Consider the following 21,260-nt stretch of genomic DNA (forward strand, 5'->3'; position numbering starts at 1 on the left):
TTTTTTTTAACTGCTAAACTGCTGATGTTAAGGATGAAATGAAGTGTTGCTTATTCTTCTGGTTTAGTAATGTGTGGTTCAGGAAATAGTAACCATATGGGTTCCAAAATGTATCTCCTCTTCTAACCTCTTATAAAAGTATATGCATGTCAAGTAAAGACAGCAGTATTATTTATCTTCTGTTGATAATATTAATCCCAAATTCCTGAATCCTATGACAGTTTTATAAGAAACAAAATTGTAATTTCTTGACTGAGAAATACTAGTTGCCTTGAGAACTGAATTTTTGTATGACATTTTAATCTGTGTTTTGGGAAATTATGTTCTTAAAAAGGTGCTTAATTTTTTAAGTGATTTTTTTAAATAGTTGGTAGGAACGAAAACATAGGAAATGGTGAACTTGTTTTTTCTTTCCTGAACTTTTATTGTATCACATTTGTTGAAGCGTAAGTTTTTACTTTCAAAAACCAAGTGAAAATAAGGATAGTAAATAAGGCTAACTGCTTAATTGCAAACTTATTTTAGACTGGTAGCTTTTTTTAGGGAGAATAAAACAAATTCAGCAAACAGCATCCTGTTCTTTCAGAAACTTGTAATATATATTTTACTTTTAATTATCTAATCAGTTTTCTCCATAATCTGTGATAGTGTGGCTCTAACAAAGATAAATTGAGAAGTTGAGTGAACAGAGCTGATTTACAATTTTGAACTTTGTAAGTTGACTTACAGAAGTATCTGGTGCTCTAAGGATTAAAGGATAAATGTTCATTGGAACTACTCCGTCTTTAGTTTGATATAGATGATTTAGTATCTGTATTTTTCCAAATTGGTTATACTGATTTTGCTGACCTCATATTCGTACTGTCATTCTGACTTGTTTCCTGAAAGCCATGTTCCCATTATTTCATGGCTTTATTTGAACACCTTTGGAATTTAGGTGCCACCAAACACCTGTGATTTGAACCCTGTCATTTTATATTCAGTTTCTACATTGTGTGATGGGACAGTGTTTTATGTATAAGCAGTTATCTTGAAAATTTGGGAAGATTAAAAGTCTGGTGTATTGCTCTAAGATCATAGGTAAGATCGTAAATAAAAGCAACATTGTCTGAAGTGGTAGTAGTTTTATAGTCAGGCCTTGAGAAGTGAAATATTTCCTTGAAATGAATTTATTACTAGTTACCACTGCATTTTAGGGTTAAACTGCGAAATTGATAATTACCTTGCATTCTAAGGTATGGCACTGAGAACTTTTTTATAACCATTGTATTGGTGGTGGTATGGAATACACAACACGACTTGTTTTACTGAGAGCTCTGTTCTCGGGTCTGAGCTTGTTTCCATTTTATTCATTTGTTATGAGAGAAGCATTCCTTTCAATAGATCAGAAATGGAAAAACTATACCTTGTCAATAAGATTAGAAAGCTTAACACACATGGTTGTTTGATAATTGTGGAACTCAAGAATAAGGATAGAATAATTTTAAGAAATACTTTACCTAAGCTGTGGCAGACCTAATGGATCTCTGTTCCACGTACAGAGGACACTTTTCTGGCTGCTAGGTATTGATGTCCTGTGGCCTTTTCTCCCTTCTTTGGATAGTTTTATATACACTGATAGGTTAATTCTCTGTAACCTAATATTTTATAATATTCTCAAAGGACCTTTTTGTTCCATCTTTTGCTCATATTTCCAATGTCTATAATTACATAAATTAATTTTAAAAGGCTATTCATCTTTGCTTCTGGGATGATCTATCATAGACATTAATATCTCCTTCGTGTGCTGAAAATTCCTGCTTTCTTTTTTCAAAGAGAGAGTTTCTTTGTTCATCTTTGCCTATTTCATCTTTTCCCAAGGTCCACTTTCCATGTTAGCAAGTATGAGGAATGGCCTAGCCTAGCTACTAATGTTTTTTAGAATGTTACAATATTCTTGCACTATAACCCTTATAAAAAGTAAATTACCTACTCTCATTTGGAATAAGAGAGGAGACAGGAACAGGACAGTTAACCACTTAGTTTATACTGCATTTTAGGGATGGGATGTTTTCATTTTTCATAATTGGCTACCATGTGTATAACTGTGCTGTTCTAAGTGTTTTCAGTTATCACTTGCAGATTTAAGCAAGTGTTATAGTTTGTTTCTTACAAGCATAATCAAGTTCAGAATTTCTCTAATGGCTAGATCTTATTTTCACATCAGCATCTAGATGACAAGTATTGTTGGTTTTGAAAATATTGTATCTTTTTGTATGCATTTTCTTCAGGACTCTGTGCATTCTGATAGCTAAACTTATGGTACCCAGTGCTGAAGAGGGCTTAAAGATAATCAGCGTCCTAAATATTGAAATTATTCTTCATAGAGATGGCTTTCCATCATTAGGTGAAGGTTATGATGTAATGAAGACTGATAACAAAAGTGGATAGACAAAAGTGACATGCAGATTCAGAACCACTTTACAGGAATAAGTTCATGGTGGAACTGAATCAGATCAAGTGAATCAAACCTGCGTGCTCTTGACATATTCAAGAATCCTTGCAGCAGTAATGGAATTTTTCCCGGTTTTACAGAAGAGGTGAAGTACTTTTCAATAGTTGAAAAATTAAAACTTTGTACTTAGCAATATATTGTGCATAATAGAAAAAATTACAACATCTTTCCCAATCTTAATATATTACTCACGTGCAAATGCTTTCATACATTTTTATTATAACCATAGCACCTATAGTTTAAGATAAATAAGTCAAACATGACAATTCCTTTGAAATTAAACTATGCCCAGTTTTAATTTTACTGATACATTATAAATTGAAATGAGGTTAATGATCTATAAACTCGTTTATTTTGTAATCCTTTAAAATTTAGCCTTCAAGATATTTTAATGTTAATGTTCAGAAGAAAGACTGATTGCTCATATTAATAAAAGGACAAACCACAGATTTCTTAAGAGAAATTCTCAGATGCCTGAGATCTGTGATGTCATTACAGTACTTAAGTATGCTTAGGTTACCATTTTAATAACTTTCACAAGCATGTTTCATTGAAAAATATGTTAAAAATCTTCAACTAGATTATACTATTTAGATTTCTAGATTCTTGTCCTAAAGATTTAAGAGTATAGGTTGTAAGGCATCCCATTTATGAGGTAGTAATTATTTGGTATGCCCTATGGTAAGATATAAAGATTATTTTGTGTGGCAGAACATTACAAGATAAAATTATGGAAATATAAATTTAGTATTCTGAGTGCTTTCTTCTTAAGTACTGATGTAGAAAGTTTCATATAAGTTCTTGCCAGGGTAGTTTTTACTGGGGAAAATAGATGATAATATACTTTATTATTATTATATAGTTATTTTACAAATGGAGCCTATGTGATGGTAGACTTGACTTCTGAATAAGCAGCAGAATGACTTGTACAAAAAATTACTAGCAAATATTTGAAGTAAATTTTAATAAAATACTTTACTAGATTTTAAGCTGGAATGAACTGCCGCTTCTCACTTTGAAAACAAAATGACAGAACTTTGGTGTATAAGAGCAACATTACCATTATTATTATTATTATTATTATTTTCCACAACTTGGTTTTCTAGCAATAAGGGATTGTGTTTTAGTGGTCAGTTTGTCTTTTAACCTTGTTTTCCTTCAATGGTATTATATCACATTGATGAATATCATAAGAGAATCTAGAGGTTCTCTTACAAAGATGAGTTAAAATGGCCTTTAAAACATAGCTAGGTAATTCAGCAAGTAAATATTAAAGCAGACAAAACCTTAAGGTACTATAATATAACTATTTCCAAAAACTAACTAGAGATTCAATTTATAGAAAATGACCTAGCAGCCTCTTGAGTCAAGTGGAATCATGCATAGAAGTACCTAACTGTTAAAAATACCTTGGCATTTTATTGTGGTGGTAGAGTTGTGCTTGTATGTATTTTTGTCTTTACATTTCAGAATACTGTAAATTATTTCTTAATGAGGCCAATATGTAGATCCCTAGAACTTTACATGGAAGAGCCAAAGCATTTTTCTTAAGTGGAAGTTGCTATTAAGACAGGATTTACCTAAAGAGTCTTTATATGTGTCTCATTTTTATACTTATAATATTAATGTATTTCCTTATTTTAAATATACTTCTGATTGTGTGTTAGCTTTTAAATTCCATTTGTGCTGTTGACACCTTGAAGAATTTGAATCCTGAATCAAAGGTTAATGACAAGCTGTTTAATTCTTTTTTTCCACCTTATTCTCATTTATCTTTTTTCAGTGGCATGATTTCTATTTTCTTTTGGGTTTTATTCTTTTCCGTACTTCTCTTACATGTTGTAAAACCTTATGTTTCCTGTTTAGTATGTCAGCAGATTTGCGGTACTTAGTTTTTGGTTAATGGTTAAAATGATCTTAAATGAGAACATATGATTTATAACTGGTTTCCTTATTCTTACGTAAAGAATCTGGTTTACCCTTTATATATACAAACATAAATATATGTTTGTATTTAATGTATTATACGTTCTGTTTTTTTATACTCTTGGGCTTATTTATATACTCAACAAATATGCTGTTAAATACTTGTTACTCTAGTCGTGAATATTTATTGAGGTACTGCACGCATGAATATTTCCTTAAACCTTGGTTTAATAGTATTATGTCATTCATGCCTGCTATTTTATACATGCATATTGACATTTGCATTCACCACATTAAAAAAAACATTGCGACTTAAATATCAAAGTCTTTATGGCTTTTAAGAAGATAAGAATATGTGTCTATTACTGATACTGAATATTTATCTTTAAATTTCAGATAAGCCTTTGAAAAAAAGAAAACAAGATTCTTACCCACAGGAGGCTGGGGGTGCTACAGGAGGTAATAGACCAGCTTCTCAGGAGACGGGTTCTACGGGAAATGGGTCAAGGCCAGCATTAATGGTTAGCATTGATCTTCATCAGGCAGGAAGAGTGGACTCTCAGGCTTCTATAACTCAGGATTCAGACTCCATAAAAAAGCCTGAAGAAATCAAACCATGTAATGATGCACCTATTTCTGTTCTTCAGGAAGATCTTATTGGAAATCTTAAATCTACACCAGAAAACCATCCTGAGACTCCTAAAAAAAAGTCTGATGCTGAGCTTTCAAAGAGTGAAATGAAACAAAATGAAAGTAGATTGACAGAATCTAAACCAAATGAAAACAGATTGGTGGAGACAAAGTCAAATGAAAGTAAGTTAGAAACTAAAATTGAGACACAAACAGAAGAACTGAAACAGAATGAGAGCAGAACAACTGAATCCAAACAAAATGAGAGCACCACAGCCGAACCTAAACAGAATGAAAATAGACTGTCTGACATAAAACCAAATGACAACAAACAAAATAATGGCAGATCAGAAACAACAAAGGCAAGACCCGAAACCCCAAAGCAAAAGGGTGAAAGCCGACCTGAAACTCCAAAACAAAAGAGTGATGGGCGCCCTGAAACCCCAAAACAGAAGGGTGATGGACGGCCTGAAACTCCAAAGCAGAAAGGTGACGGCCGACCTGAAACTCCAAAGCAAAAAAATGAAGGTCGGCCTGAAACACCAAAACATAGGCACGAAAATAGGAGGGATTCTGGAAAGCCATCAACAGACAAAAAACCTGAAGTGTCTAAACATAAACAGGATATTAAATCTGATTCACCTCGGTTAAAATCAGAACGAGCTGAAGCCTTAAAGCAGAGACCTGATGGGCGATCTATTTCTGAGTCATTAAGACGCGACCATGATAGTAAACAAAAATCAGATGACAGGAGTGAATCAGAGCGACATCGAGGGGATCAGTCTAGGGTTCGAAGACCAGAAACATTGAGATCCTCTAATAGAAATGAACATGGCATTAAATCTGATGGTTCAAAGCCTGATAAACTAGAAAGAAAACATAGACATGAATCAGGGGACTTACGGGAAAGACCATCTTCTGGGGAGCAAAAATCAAGGCCTGACAGTCCTCGTGTTAAACAAGGAGATTCTAATAAATCAAGACCTGATAAGCCTGGTTTTAAATCACCAAATAGTAAAGATGACAAAAGGACAGAGGGCAATAAGAGTAAAGTAGATAGTAACAAAGCTCATCCTGACAATAAGGCAGAATTTCCAAGTTATTTGTTGGGGGGCAGGTCTGGTGCATTGAAAAATTTTGTCATTCCAAAAATCAAGAGGGATAAAGATGGTAATATTACTCAGGAGACAAAGAAAATGGAAATGAAAGGAGAGCAGAAAGACAAAGTAGAAAAAATGGGATTAGTTGAAGATCTAAATAAAGGAGCTAAGCCTGTAGTTGTGCTGCAAAAACTGTCTTTGGATGATGTTCAGAAACTTATTAAAGATAGAGAAGATAAATCAAGAAGTTCCCTTAAACCTATCAAGAATAAACCATCAAAGTCAAATAAAGGTAAGAATACTTACACTGATGTCACTTGTATTCTAATTAGTTTTCAAGTTATAGGGTTACTAAGGATTAAAAAAGTGGAAATTTACAAAAATTGAAGCACTGCTACATGAAAACATAACATTTATATAAAACAATAATGAATTGTTTTCAGTAATATAAATAAAAAGTTCTCAGTGAAAATTCTTTGTCTTCCACCCCTATTTGAACTACTCGGTGTAGTCATGATTTTTACTCTGGTACTCAGAGATAAGTTCTTTTGCTGTTTAGTTATTTCATGTATTTTTGAAAGTTGCTTATTAATCAAATGAATGATTAGGATGGATGTATATAACAACTTCCTAAAGTTATTCAGACTGTGGAAGTATTCCATTCTATAAGGAGGTAGTATATTGAATTTTAATTTCTAACATCTCAGGAAAGCTATATGGTATACAAAAATCAATGTTATAAGCTCTTAAGAACATTGTGTCTCAATACTATTTTCTTACATACCTATGTATGTTAATTATTGATGCATAGTTTAAAATTATATAATTTAGAAAGTTATATAAAAGGTTATTATCTTTTTGTGGGAGAGGTGGTTAGTTACAGATGTTTTATTTAAAAAATATAGTTTTGTTCTTTTCTAGGGAAAAGTAATAGGGAATAGTATTCACCTCTTAAATTGGGTTAAATCATTAGTTTTGAGGTTTGGGGTGGGTTTTTTGTTTTGTTTATTATATGGTTGCTGAGTTAGATCCTGTGGTTACTTGAGTAGTATTATTTCCAGGAAAAAGAAGGTCTTAAGTATTGAAAATACAATGGCAGTTTGTGCAGAAAATATAATTTTGTATTCCTTTGTATACTGCTTTAAAAATATATAAGTATATATACAATATATATGTATATATAATTTGATGATGGTGTGTGGCAAGACCTATTTAGCCCATGCAATATAAATACATTAAGATACAGATTTTAAGACAATAGAGGTGAAAGTTTGATTTTTAAGTTCTCCTTCTGTGAAAGAGGTTCATTAAGAACTTAGATTTATATTTACTTATAGGACTATGAAACTCTTGAATTGTGCTATTTAGTAGGCTAGCCAACTAGACTCTTAGGCTATTTAAATGGAAATTACTTTAAATAAAATTAAGAAATTCATATTCTCAGCAGCCACATGTGGCAAGTGGCTCCCTTATTTACACACATAGAGGACATTTGCATCATCATAAAAAGTTGTGTTGTATAGCACTGCAGTGTACTAAGAGATCCAGAAGGTGTAATGGTTATTATTATTTTTGTAAAATGTTGTATCTTGTCTATCAAAAAAAGCTCAATGAAAACATAGTATTACTACTAAGAACTCTTTATTCAAAGAAATCGCTTCTCATGGCTGATCTTTTTTTTTTGCTGTTACTTGGTCTTTATCAAATGTTTATTTTTTCACTATTTAATTTTATGTTTCAAAAATGAAAAAAGATTGTCTTTATCACTAATATTTATCCTTTTGTAGTGAAGCTTTAGATTTTAAATTATAGCAGTCAGACTTAAAAAATTAAGACTTCAGGTGTAACTAATAGTCTTTATTATTTGACTTAGGTGCATCTCTTCAGAATTACTTGTTTATGTAAAAGAGGTTGTTAGAATGTAGTGGCCAGCACTAGAATTTAGATACAGATTGTTTTTTAAAATTTTCACTGAAACTTTGGGAATGGCTTATACATAGTATAAGCTACAATTTTAGAAGAGTCAGAAAGATGGAAAGTGGTACCCTCTTGTCCCTTGATCTGGACCGTCTTTTTCTCCCCTGCCCTCTGTCAGCTTATGCTAGCCTTGCTTTCTAAGCTCTGTCCTAACAAAGAATCTTTACAACTGAACATCAAGAAATGAATATAGCTCCTAATATAGTACTCCTAATAGTAACTGCTGTACGATTTCCCCTGGTTTTTTCATTGCCTGTGAATGTAAACTTTTTAGTACTAATTCATGTTCCTCCTAAATGTACTTTTAACATGAATGTATATACTTGACATGTTCATGTTAGTAAGTAGGCTATCTGGGTGTGTCTGCCTGTTAGAGTAGGCTGTGTGTGTGTGTGTGTGTGTGTGTGTGTGTGTGTGTGTGTACAAATGCGCAAGTACGTATACACACATATATTACCAGATCTGCAATTATTATTAAGTGAACATTTCCATTAAAAATATTATTTTAATGCTTAGATTCACCTCAGGATCCCATGTATATCATTTGACTTTATTTATACCTTAGAATTCATATCTGTTATTTTTTAGTATACTAATTTTGGTTTTATCTTAGATGTCTGCTACCAAGTTAGCAATAGCACAGTTACATAATTGTGAATTTTTTTTAATTACATAGGAAGCATAGTTGTGGCACAACTACCCTTTGTGTAGCACACATTACTTGGGACTTTCTTTTGGAGAGTCACAGAGAATCACATATTCTGACATGTTGGTGTTTTTCTAAGTAAAGGAATTGTATTGAGTATTGCTGAGATACTTTTGTGGTTGATTTCTAAGGCCAAAATTCTTGGTAGGTTTTCTTGGAAGAGTCATGAAATTCTGTCTTTTACATATTTTTAGCTGATGTCAGTATTTAAAATATTCATTCTTTAGGAATAGTTTAAAATTCCTTGAGTATACTTTAAGCTGATCAATTTTGAATGGTAGGGGTATAGATTTATAACTTATAATAAATATTATGTATATTTGTTGTTTGTGTGACCACATTAAATGTAAAGTGACATTGTTTTATTTCTATGGGGATATGTGTATATCCCAGTACCTAACATAATACCTAGTGCTTAATTAGCATATTAAATATCTGTTGAATGACTATTGCCACCATGTTTCAGAAGAGGATTTGTGTGCAGATTAAAATTGTGTGTTCATTTTTTATGTTCCTACCAGTAGACCCTAACCCAAGATCTACATAATTTTCAACTTTGTGTCCCCTAAAATTTGTTATAACTTGTTTTACACTGTCAACTACCTACTTTTTGTTAAGATCCCAAGAAAACTTACTCATATTTATATGTGTTTAATTTACCCTTTTTCTTATTTTGCTCTATAGCTGTTACAGATTGGCTCAGTATGACTTCTGTTCTCATCCTGCTTCTTTCATCTTCTGTCTTATCACTTTGTTTCTTCTTTTTCAAGTGGGGGATGGGTACAGAGAATCAACATAATCTTTAAAACCTTTAAAATTTTTAAAATATCTTCTATTATACTTCAGTCAGTATATTGAAATGCCAAAAATAGTATCTTTATTGTTAAAATATTCTTAGACTATTGTCCTGATATACCCTAATGTACAATATGTCTCCAAATTAAAATAATATGAAGTTAAGAGGTCTTTAAGACTGGCATGTTCATCAGCTAGCCTGCCTTATGTGTTATTAGTAGCTTAGTATCTGTAATCACACACATTAACAATTTGATTGGTTATTTACAATTCCAGAATGTCTCATGATATTTTAGCTTTATGTCCAAGGAAATAATTTTTTTTCTTCCTCCACATACTTCCTTCCAACCAGTGTATCATTTTGTATCACTTAACTCACTACTTTTAAGAAATATCCCATACCACCTATATTTGAGATCATGGCCTTTAAACCATGAAACAGTTACTGAAAATGGTTTTCACTGGGAATGTGTACTTCTCTAACAGCTCAAATAGTCAACAGTGTTTAAACCCTAGGGTTCATTTGGTTAGGGAATGGTTGCAGTCATATTGGGAGCAGTTATTTCACCTCAGTTATTACTGTACCAGTTAAACTACTAAATGTTGTTCGCTATAATACATTGGTTGCTTCTATAAAGTTTTCCTATATGTTAGAAATAGGTGTATGTATGATTGAGGGGTGAGAAGACAGCAAATAATTACTTGTGAGAGAACCTTCTATTTATGAAGAACACACTGAATTCCCTCTTACTCTAAAAAAAGTTACTGAAATCCTCCCCTACAAGAGCCTGATACCTATACTAAGATAATGAATACCTACTTGATAGATCATAGTATACTATATCATAGTATAATATTAAATCATTAATATAATATTGTAGTAAGTTAATTTTATTATATAGGTTAATGTATCATAGTACAGTTGACTCTTTAACAACATGGGGGTTAGGGGCACTGGCCACCACACACTTGAAAATCTATGTATAACGTTGGACTCACAGAAACTTCTCTGCCAGTAGCTTACTGTTGACCGGATGCCTTGCAGATAACATAAACAGTTGATTAGTGTACACACACACACACACATACATATATATACACATATGTATACATATATAACAGATATGAATTCTAAGGTATTATATACTGTACTTTTACAATAAAGTAAGCTAGAGAAAAGAAAATTATTAAAATCATAAGAGAAAATACATCTATAGTACTATACTATATTTATTGGAAAAATTCTGTCTATAGTGGACCTGTGTAGGTCAAACCCATATTATTCAAAGTCAACTGTATGTATAATATAATACATAGCATGATTTAGTATAGTATAATATCAAGTAGGTTTTCATTATCTTAATATCAGTCTCTTGTAGAGGAGGGTTTCAGTAACTTTTTTTAGAATAAGAGAACTCACTATATTAAGAGTAATATATCAGAGTAACAGTATATAACACTATACTCTGATATAATATGATACAGTATAATGTGGATTTTTAAATCTGGATCCCCTCCAGATTAAAAAAATTAGCCTTCTCTGGCTTCTAATGTTGAAAATTGAAAATTCTCCATTAAGTCCATTATAAATGATAATACAAAGTGCACTGGAATCAGAATCTCGAATAAATTGTAGCCTTGGTTCATTCACTTTATAATGGAGAAACCAATTTTCTTCCTACCTCATTCATTTATGAGAACCAAAATGAGTCTTGCAGTAAGAACCAAGAGCTGTCCAATTTTTTATATGACGAAATGCAGTCATGCCATTTTAATTGAGTTTATCTAATGAGAGTATTTTTGAAAAACTTTATATGTATATATACTTTATATTCACAGTATATTCGAAGACACTGCTACCACCATTTCTTGTCAATTTTTTGAGATGTATTTAACATAATAGCATTTCATTGAAGTGTACAAAATAATAATTTGATGTATGTATATGTCATGAAATAATTACCACAATAAATTAGCATTCATCACCTCACATAGTTCTATTTTTTTTTTCTTAAGAGAACTTTTAAGATTTGCTGTCTTAGCAACTTTGAAATATACAGTATGGTACTGTTAACTGTAGTAACTATGGTGTACATTATATCCCCAGAAATTATTCATCTTATAACTAGAAGTTTATACATTTTGAACACCTGTACCCATTTCACCCAACAACCACCACCCCCGTGTCTGGCAACCACCAACCTGTTCTCTGTTTCTGAGTTCAGTTTTTTTAGATTCCACATATAAGTGAAATCACACAGTATTTGTCTCTCGCTATTTGACTTATTTCTCCTAGCATAAGGCCCCGCAGGGTACATCCATGTTGTTGCATGGATGATATGCTTTCCTTCTTTTTTGTTACTGAATAATCTAGTGTGTGTGTGTACACATACATTTACACCACATTTTTCTTTACTCATTTGTCGATAGACTAAACAACTTAGGTTGTTTTCATGTCTTGGCTATTGTAAATAATGCTTCAGTGAACATGGGTGGGGACAGGCTGTGGAGATATCTCTTTGAAATAGTGATTTCATTCCCTTTGGGTATATATCCAGAAGTGAGTATTGCTGGATCCTATGGTGGTTTTATTTGAGACCTCCATACTATTTTTCATAGTGGCTAGACCAGTTTATATTCCCCCCCACCGCCCAAACAGTGCACAAGGTTACATTTTCTCCACATTCTCACCAACACTTCTTGTTGCCTTTTTGATAATAGCCATTCCAGCAGGTGTACCTTCTTCCAATTTTGATTTGCATTTCCCTGATGATTAGTGATGTTGAGCACCTTTTCATACACTTGTTACACTTGTTGACCATCATGGTTCCTGAGATCGAGCCCCATAGCAGGCTCTGTGCTAATAGCTAATAGCACAGAGCCTGCTTTGGATTTTTTCTCTCCCTCTCTCTGCCCCTCCCCCACGCATGTACTTGCACTTCTCTCTCTCTCTTTCTCTCTCTCTCTCTCTCTCAAAATAAATAAATACACTTAAAAATTTTTTTCTTATTTTTGTTAAATCTTTTTTTTTTAATGTTTTTATTTATTTTTGAGACAGAGAGAGACAGAGCATGAGCTGGGGAGGGGCAGAGAGAGAGGGAGACACAGAATCCAAAGCAGGCTCCAGGCTCTGAGCTGTCAGCACAGAGCCTGACGCAGGGCTCGAACTCACAGACTGTGGGATCATGACCTGAACTGAAGTCGGATGCCTAACCGACTGAGCCACCCAGACGCACCTCTTTATTTTTGAGAGAGAGACAGAGTGTGAGCAGGGGAGGAGCAGAGAGAGAGGGAGACACAGAATCCGAAGCAGGCTCCAGGCCCTGAGCTGTCAGCACAGAGCCCGATGCAGGGCTCGAACTCACAAACCTCTGAGCCGAAGTCGGACACTTAACCAACTGAACCACCCAGGTGCCCCTTAAAAAAATTTTTTTAAATGACCATCCTTTCTTTGTTGAATATTCTTGGCTGCTTTTTTGTAAATTAATTGACCATATATGCATGAGTTTATTTCTGGGCTGTCTTATCTGTTCCATTTATATATGTGTCTATTTTTATGCCATTATCATACTGTTTTGATTACTACAGCTTTGCAATATAGTTTAAGATCAGGAAGCATGGTGCCCTGAGCTTTGTTCTTCTTTCTTAAGATTGCTTTGGTTATTTGACTATTTTGTGGTTCTGTGCAAATTTTAGGGCTGTTCTATTTCTGTAATAAATGTCATTGGAATTTTGACAGGGATTGCTTTGTATATATAGATGGCTTTAGGTAGTGTGGGCATTTTAACAGCATTAATTCTTGTAATCCATGAGCACAGAACTTTCTTTGCATTTATTTGTCTCTTTAGTTCCTTCTATCAACTTTTTCTAGTTTTCAGTGTACAGATCTTTCACCTCTGGTTAAATTTATTCCTTGATATTTTGTTCTTTTGGATGTAATTATAAATGGATTTTTTTCTTAATATCTCTTTCTGATTATTGTTCGTATATCAAAATGCAACTGATTTTTGTATGTTGATTTTGTATCCTGCAACCTTTTTTACTTTATTAGTTCTAACAGTTTATTGGTGGAATCTTTAGGTTTTCTATATATATCATGTAGTCTGGCAATAGCGATAGTTAATTTTTCCCTTCTCGTCTGGATGCCTTTTATTTCTTTTTCCTCCCTAATTGCTCTGCTCTGGCTAGGACTTCTAGTACTATGTTGAATAAAAATGGCAAGATTGGGCATCCTTATCTTGTTCCTTATAAAGCTTTTCACCATTGAGTAAGATATTAGCTGTGGGCTTGTCATATATGGCCTTTATTATGTTCAGGTACATTCCCTTTGTATGCAGTTTGTTGAGAGTTTTCATCATGAATAGATGTTGAAATTTTTTAAATGCTTTTCTGCATCTATTAAATAGATGATCATATTATTTTTATCATTCATTTTGTTAATGTGTATCACATTAATTGACAGATTTTAAACCATTCATGCATTTCTGCAATAAATCCCACTTCATCATGGTATATAATCCTGATTCTTTTAATGTGTTATTGAATGCTATTTTCTAGTATTTAGTTGAGGACTTTGAATCTATGTTTATCAGACGTATTGGCCTGTGATTTTCTTTCTTGTAGTGTCCTTTTCTGGTTGTGGTATCAGGGTAATGCTGACTTCCGAAGTGTTCCCTCCTTTTCTTCCTCTTCTGTTTTTGGAAGTGTTTGAAAAAAATTAATATTCTTTAAATGTTTGTTGGAATTCATCAAAGAACTTGTCTGGTCCTGGGCTTTTCTTTGTTGGGAGGATTTTGATTACTAATCCAATCTCCTAATAATTGGTCTGTTCAGATTTTTTATTTCTTCATGAGCCAGCCTTGGTGGGTTATATGTTTCTAGGGATATGGATCCTTTGTATTTATATGGTACCAGTTTTAATGCGTCTTCTGTTGTTTTTATTTTTTTTTTTTTTGAGTCCTCTTCCTTTTTTTCTTGGTAAGTGTAGCTGAACGTTTGTCTATTTTGTTTATTTTTTCAGAAATTCACGTCTTAGTTTCATTGATCTTTTCTGTTTTTAGTCTGTTTCAATTATTTCTGCTTTAATATTTATTTTCATCCTTCTATTAAATTTGGGCTTCGTTTTCTTTTTTTAGTTCCTTGAGATTAAAAGTTAGGTTGTGCTTCTACTATTTATTTTTCTCTCTGTGTCTACATATCAAGGAAAGGATCATTTGATCCCTGCTTCCTACTTTCTGTGTTGATTAGTAGTAAATTGTCATTTACATGATAAACTTACTGGAAAGCATGTTTCTTTTTATCGTTCTTCCCCATAGTAATATAGTAGCTGCACATTGATGAGATATTTGTAGTACTAGTGTCAAGATCAAAGCTGATGCTTAAAGCCAGATTTTTCTTGGAATCTTTTCTCCTGCCTGCTTCATTTGTAATAGTTTTTTTCATTTGCTACAAACCAACTCCTTGGCTTTTGTCTTCATTAAATAAACCAATTTTCAGTGATCTAAAATGTACAGAATATAGTGACTGCACTGGCGAGGTGGCTGGCACTTTGTTCCAATTTGAAAAAACTATGACAGGATAGAGATCAGGGGTCAGCAGACTTTTTCTGTGAAGGCCCAGATTGTAAATATTTTAGGCTTTACGGGCCACTTTTTTTTAACATTGCAATAATACGAAAGCAACCATAGACAACATGGAAATGATTGTGTGTCACTGTATTCTAATAAAACTTTATATACAGAAATGTGTGGTGGGCATATTTGACTCCACAGGCTGTAGTTTGCTGAGCCTACCTACTGTAGATATATAAAATTAAAATTGTAATGTAGGTTAATCCGATAAATAGATTATTCTGTAGCAAATGAGACCTAAAATTTGTAATGTCCACTGTTACTTGAGTATTTATGTGTGTATGTAAAACGATTCATCTAGAATGAGTTTTGAAATAGTTTTCTAGTTCTCTAGTATTTATGTAGTGTGAAGTTTGCCAAATATAATATTTCAAGAAGGATATTTAATATCTGAGTACCTCATTTAGTGGGGTTATATAAGTTATTAATATATTAATATTTAATATATAAAAATATATAACAAGTAGAATCAGACTTCAATTACTTTTAATATATTTTACACTTGTCGCACGTCAATTATGATATCTTTTCACTTTGTGGATAAACTTCCTTCAGGATTTAGAAAAGACTTTTCATCTGGAAAAAAGCTGTTATAATAGATAAAACTGATCTAAACACCTTTCTTCATAGAGTTTTTTTGTTGTATAGATTTCCTTGGAATAAATTTCTATGAATAGTATAAGTAATGAGTTAAAGGATTTTAACCCCATTTGCTCTGTTATATATTCTACACTAGTTAACAGATTCTGAGTATATACATTTCAGTCAACTACAAGCAGACTTACAGAACTCAGAAGCAAAGGCTGAATCATTTCATATCATCTCAAACATCTCTGCATAGCAGTTAATTCCTAAAGACATCGCTGTGTAAAGCATTGTAGAAAATTTGATCTTTTCAATAACGATCATGAGTCAGGAAGTTGACTTGTTAAAAAAAAAAATGGACACAGTGCTTTTAAGAAAAATTTACATCAAGAATAGAATATTGGGACACCTGGGTGGCTTAGTTTGTTGAGCATCCAAGTCTTGATTTCAGCTCAGGTTGTGATCCCTGAGTCATCATGGGATCAAGCCCCACATCAGCTCCACACTGTGCATAGAGCCTGCTTAAGATTCTCTCTCTCTTCCTCTGCCCTCTCCCTGACTCGTGTATTCTTTTTCTCTCTCAGTCTCTCTCTCTCAAATTAAAAAAAAAAATTTTTTTTAAAGCAATAGTAGAGTGGGGCACCTGGGTGGCTTAGTCAGTTAAGCGTCTGACTCTTGACTTTGGCTCAGGTTAAGATCTTGCAGTTTGTGGATTTGAGCCCTGCATCGGGCTCTGTGTGGGCAGCAGGGAGAGTGCTTGGGATTCTGTCTGCCTCTCTCTCTGCCCTTCCCCCACGTGCACACACACCTTCTCTCAAAATAATAAACTTAAAAAAAAAAATAAGTTGAAAGTATATTGACTACCTTGTATCAGAGAGCTTAATTATCTATGCTATAATTTTGATATAAAAGTTGCTGCTTCATATTTTAAGTTTTTTTGTAATCCTGAATAAGTAGTATTAGGCCTCCAGCCAGTACCTGGGGTCTCTCTGCCTCTTTACCAAAATTAAAGCAACTTTATACCAGATTATCTCATTATGCATCACTTCCATTTTTCCTAAATCATCACAAACAAAAGCAAACCTATTTCCTGACCTTTTCCTTTTAGAGAAGGTAATCTACCTGATGTTCTCTTCCCTTAAATTAAGACCTCATCCTCAGTTACAAACAGATCCTCCCTTCTTATTACTCTGATGACTGTTAACTAACATCTATAGAAAGCTGTGAGTTTCACTTCCCTCATTTTCACTCAGCCAAAGAGCCTTAGCACTACTAAAAAGGAGAATGTCCTTTCTCCTAGTTTGCTACTGCTCTTTCCAAATTCAGTTGATCCTTGAACAACATGGAGGGTTCTTCCTCTACACAGTCAAAAATCCATGTATAACTTTTGACTCCCCCCAAATTTAACTACTGATATAGCCTAATGTTGACCAGGAAGCTTTACCAATAACATAAAGTCAATACATATTTTGTTTATTACACGCATTATATACTGTTAAAATCATAAGAAAAAGAAAATACATCTACAATACTATACTGTATCTCTCAAGAAAAATTGGCATATAAATGGACCCATGCAGTTCAAACATGTTAAGGGTCACCTGTAATTGCTAAAATGTACGTGTCAAAGTTTTTCCCCTAAGGTCATTGTTTTGTGACCTCCAAACTTTTTTTTTAATGTTTATTTATTTTTGAGAGAGAGATACAGAGTGCAAGCGGGGGAGGGCAGAGAGAGAGGGAGACACAGAATCCGAAGCAGGCTCAAGGCTGTGAGCTGTCAGCACAGAGCCCAACGCAAGGCTTAAACCCATGAATCACGAAATCATGACCTGAATCAAAGTCGGATGCTCAACTGACTAAGCCACCCAGGCACCCGACCTCAAAACTTTGGACAGCAATCTTCCATGTCCCTACGTTCACTGCAGATTTTGGTCCCTAGTGCACAGTCTTCCTCTTTATCCATAGTACTGCCATCAGGTTAGGTAATCTTATGGTCCCTGTGAAAGGAACATTCAGTGTCCTGGTCTCATAGTTGAACCATACTTTTTTTTAGTTTCTCTTTAGGTTGTTGCTTTTTGTTTCTACCTCCCAACTGTTGCCATATTTCAGGGCTATGTAATCCACAGTTTATGCTACTTAGATGTACTTCTTAATAGTGGCTTTAAATAAAGAAGTTGGCTTGCATTTAGGAACCATTTCTACCAAAAATATGTATCTTCTTCAAACTGTATTAACCCACTTAGGGTTACACAACAGTCAGATTGCCTGTATTTGGGGTTAAAGATCCATTTGATGCTACTCCTTTGTAATTTGAGTAGGTTGTTGGAAGAATTGTCCCTGAACTACATTATGCCTAAGATGTTTTTTATGACTTACATAATTTGGAGTTTTATGTGAGTTTCTTGGTTTGTTTCTGAACATGACTGGTTTCCACTGTCTGAATCTTTAGTCCCAAAGAGTTCATTTATTTTAATCTCGGGGTTGTTTGTTTCACTTAAAAAAACAAATAACACATTTTTTTTTAATGTTTATTTTTGACACAATGCGAGAGACAGAGTGCAAGCAGCGGAGAGGGAGACATAGAATCTGAAGCAGGCTCCAGGCTCTGAGCTGTCAGCACAGAGCCCGACGCGGGGCTCAAACTCATGAACTCACGAACCGTGAGATCATGACCTGAGCCAAAATCGGACGCTTAACTGACTGAGCCACTCAGGCGCTCCCAAATAATACATTGTTATCTAATCAGTGACTCTTTGAGACTTTTAATAGTCTGGTTTTAATAATCTGCTAAATGTGCTAATATAAGTAATTTAGACTAGAAATCCAAGGTTCCTAAAATGTGCCATATCTAGAAGTAAATGTATTCTTTTAGCCTTATTAGAGCTAGAAAATAGAGGTGCGCTACATCTAATGGAGTATATACCTACAAAAGCTGAAAGTGTGATATTCACAAAATTGTGACTAGATGACATTATCCCCTCAAGCCAGTAACTTAAAATTTTGTGGTAATTCAAACACCTGATTTAAACAATAAAGTAGTTGGAATGGGAGAAGTGAGGTGAGAAAGATAATCATCAGGTCCTAGCAATCTGAATTTTTTAAGAACAATAACCCTACGAACAATTTCTTTTTTTTTTTTTAATGTTTATTTTATTTTTGAGAGAGAGCACAAACCAGGGAAGGGCAGAGAGAGACAGAGAGACAGAGAGAGAGACAGAGACATAGAATCCGAAGCAGGCTCCAGACTGCGCTGTTAGCACAGAGCCCGATGTGGGGCTGCACCCATGAACTGTGAGATTGTGACCTGAGCCAAAGTCAGACGCTTAACTGACTAAGCCACCCAGGTGCCTTCATAAACAATAATTTCTAAAATCTAGTTTCTAGTTGTGTTAAGAAATAGACATTATTTTGCAATTAAACAATTACTAGTTCCTAATTTAGGGGAAAGAACATAACCAATACATCATAGGCATCATTTGAGGTACTCACTGTTTATTCAGATCTTTTGAAGCTGAGTCAGTTATTCAATCCTTGATAATGTAGTAAAGAACCCGAATGTGAGTATAGGAAAGTCTAACATTTTATCTCTTATTCTTTATAATCAAGGGACCTAGCTGAGTCAGTTTATAAAGTGTTTTATTAAAAGGAAGAAAGGATGTGTTTAATTGAGAAAATGACTAAACCTTTGGAATAGATGTTTCTTTAAAATGAAACAGAGGTCACTTTTGGAGGATGATACATTGAGAGACATTACCTGTTGCTGGATTCGTTTTTTCTTAAGTTGGGTCATCTTCAGAAATTAAACATTTGGTCTTTGAATTATGTTGCTGTACCATTCAGTTATACAGAGGTTAAAATGATCGACCTAATAGAAAAGCTCTTAAATCTGATTGTATTTTTATGATTTAGGGAATAAGAGATGGTAAACTACAATGAATAAACTTTGGTGCCTGCTTTATCATATATATGACTTTAAGTTTTCTATGTCTGGCTATTGTGAGGAGTTTTTTTAAAAGAGAGAAAGAGAGCAGAGTCCTTGCTCTGGTGATCTCACAAACCATTGTAAAGAGACTACAAGTACCAATACATATATTGACCCTTGATTATCTATTGTATATTTATCCATAGGATAATTTTTATTCTGGGATATGTATCAGGTCAGTATATGTCTTTGAGAATGGGAATTTAAGCAGAACATAATCAGGTAAATTGGCTTTTTAAAAAATGTCATGATGGATTAAAGGCCAAATACTTTGGCGCTATCTCTACTAATTTTTTTTTTAATGTTTTGTTTGAGAGAGAGCGAGAGCACACAGGAGAGAGGTAGAGAGAGCAGGAGAGAGAGAATCCCAAGTAGGCTCTGCACTGTCGTCATGGAGCCTGACATGGGACTCCATCTCACAAACCGTGAGATCATGACCTGAGCTGAAGTCAAGAGTTGGATGCTTAACTGACTGAGCCACTCAGGCACCAGGGGCTATCATTATTTAAATACCCCAAAAGGTTATAACATTTCAGGAGTACAAAAAGGACAGTACTCCCTTTTTTTTTTTTTTTTTTTTTTAATTTGGGAAATGTCTTCATTTGCCTCTAAAATCTAGCAATTCAGAAACTATACAGGAAGTTTGTAAGTGATCATAGGAAACTGTGAATGACAGGTAATCAGAAAGCATTTATTGAGCCATTTATAAATTATTAAAATAAATTAAGATAAATTATAGGCCATGTGGAAAGGGGAAGGTAAATACTAGAAGACATGATCCTTCCATCAAAAAAGAACCACACATTTAATTAGAGGTGCTCAAGACGTTAAGGACTTTTAAATGAGATGCATGTTGTATTTACCTTTGGGCTGAACATATGGACAATCCAAAGCTAAAGTTGGTTTCTTTTACTTGTAGCAATATTCTGAAAAGACCTCACTGATAAAGTACAGTTAAATTAAGAAAGCCAGCACAGAGTAATGTTACATGATTTGAAAGTGACACAGATAAGTTACACTCAACATTAGTCTGTCAGGATTCTCAGCAATGAATTCTTTGGAATACTACCAGTCACAAGTATTAGATCTTTATTGGGTAAAATTTTTGCTATGCGTGTCCTTAGAAGAGTAAAAGACTAAAGGTTACTGAAATAACTCTTTCATGATGTTCAATAAAAATTGCATGAAGAATAAAAAAAAGATTATTCTTCCATTGAGATTAATAATCTATGTTTTATATTCTTAAATTATTGGGATTGAATACTGAGGCTTTGAAATTATCTTAATCAGTACCCATTCATTTTTGTCATGATTTATTTTTATCCTTTACATAAGCACTATTAAAATTCAAATGTTGTAGTGTTAATGTTGATTATAGTTACTAATATTCCCCGTTATAATCCACTAAAGTACTCTTTGCTCCCAGTTTCTAAAA

General features: G+C 33.6%; 1 protein-coding gene across 3 annotated transcripts in view; it reads left to right on the forward strand.

The window, feature by feature from the left end:
- Positions 1-21,260, forward strand: part of NIPBL (NIPBL cohesin loading factor) — a 195,665-nt gene that overhangs the window by 103,943 nt on the left and 70,462 nt on the right. For all 3 annotated transcript variants that reach the window (XM_019438076.2, XM_053906931.1, XM_019438075.2), the window contains one exon: positions 4,817-6,442. In XM_019438076.2, the coding sequence (XP_019293621.1) occupies positions 4,817-6,442 (1,626 nt within the window). The remainder of the gene's footprint in view (positions 1-4,816; positions 6,443-21,260) is intronic.

This window comes from Panthera pardus, unplaced genomic scaffold (genome assembly GCF_024362965.1).
Source record: "Panthera pardus isolate Hobbes unplaced genomic scaffold, ASM2436296v1 HiC_scaffold_2, whole genome shotgun sequence".
Classification (NCBI taxonomy): domain Eukaryota; kingdom Metazoa; phylum Chordata; class Mammalia; order Carnivora; family Felidae; genus Panthera; species Panthera pardus.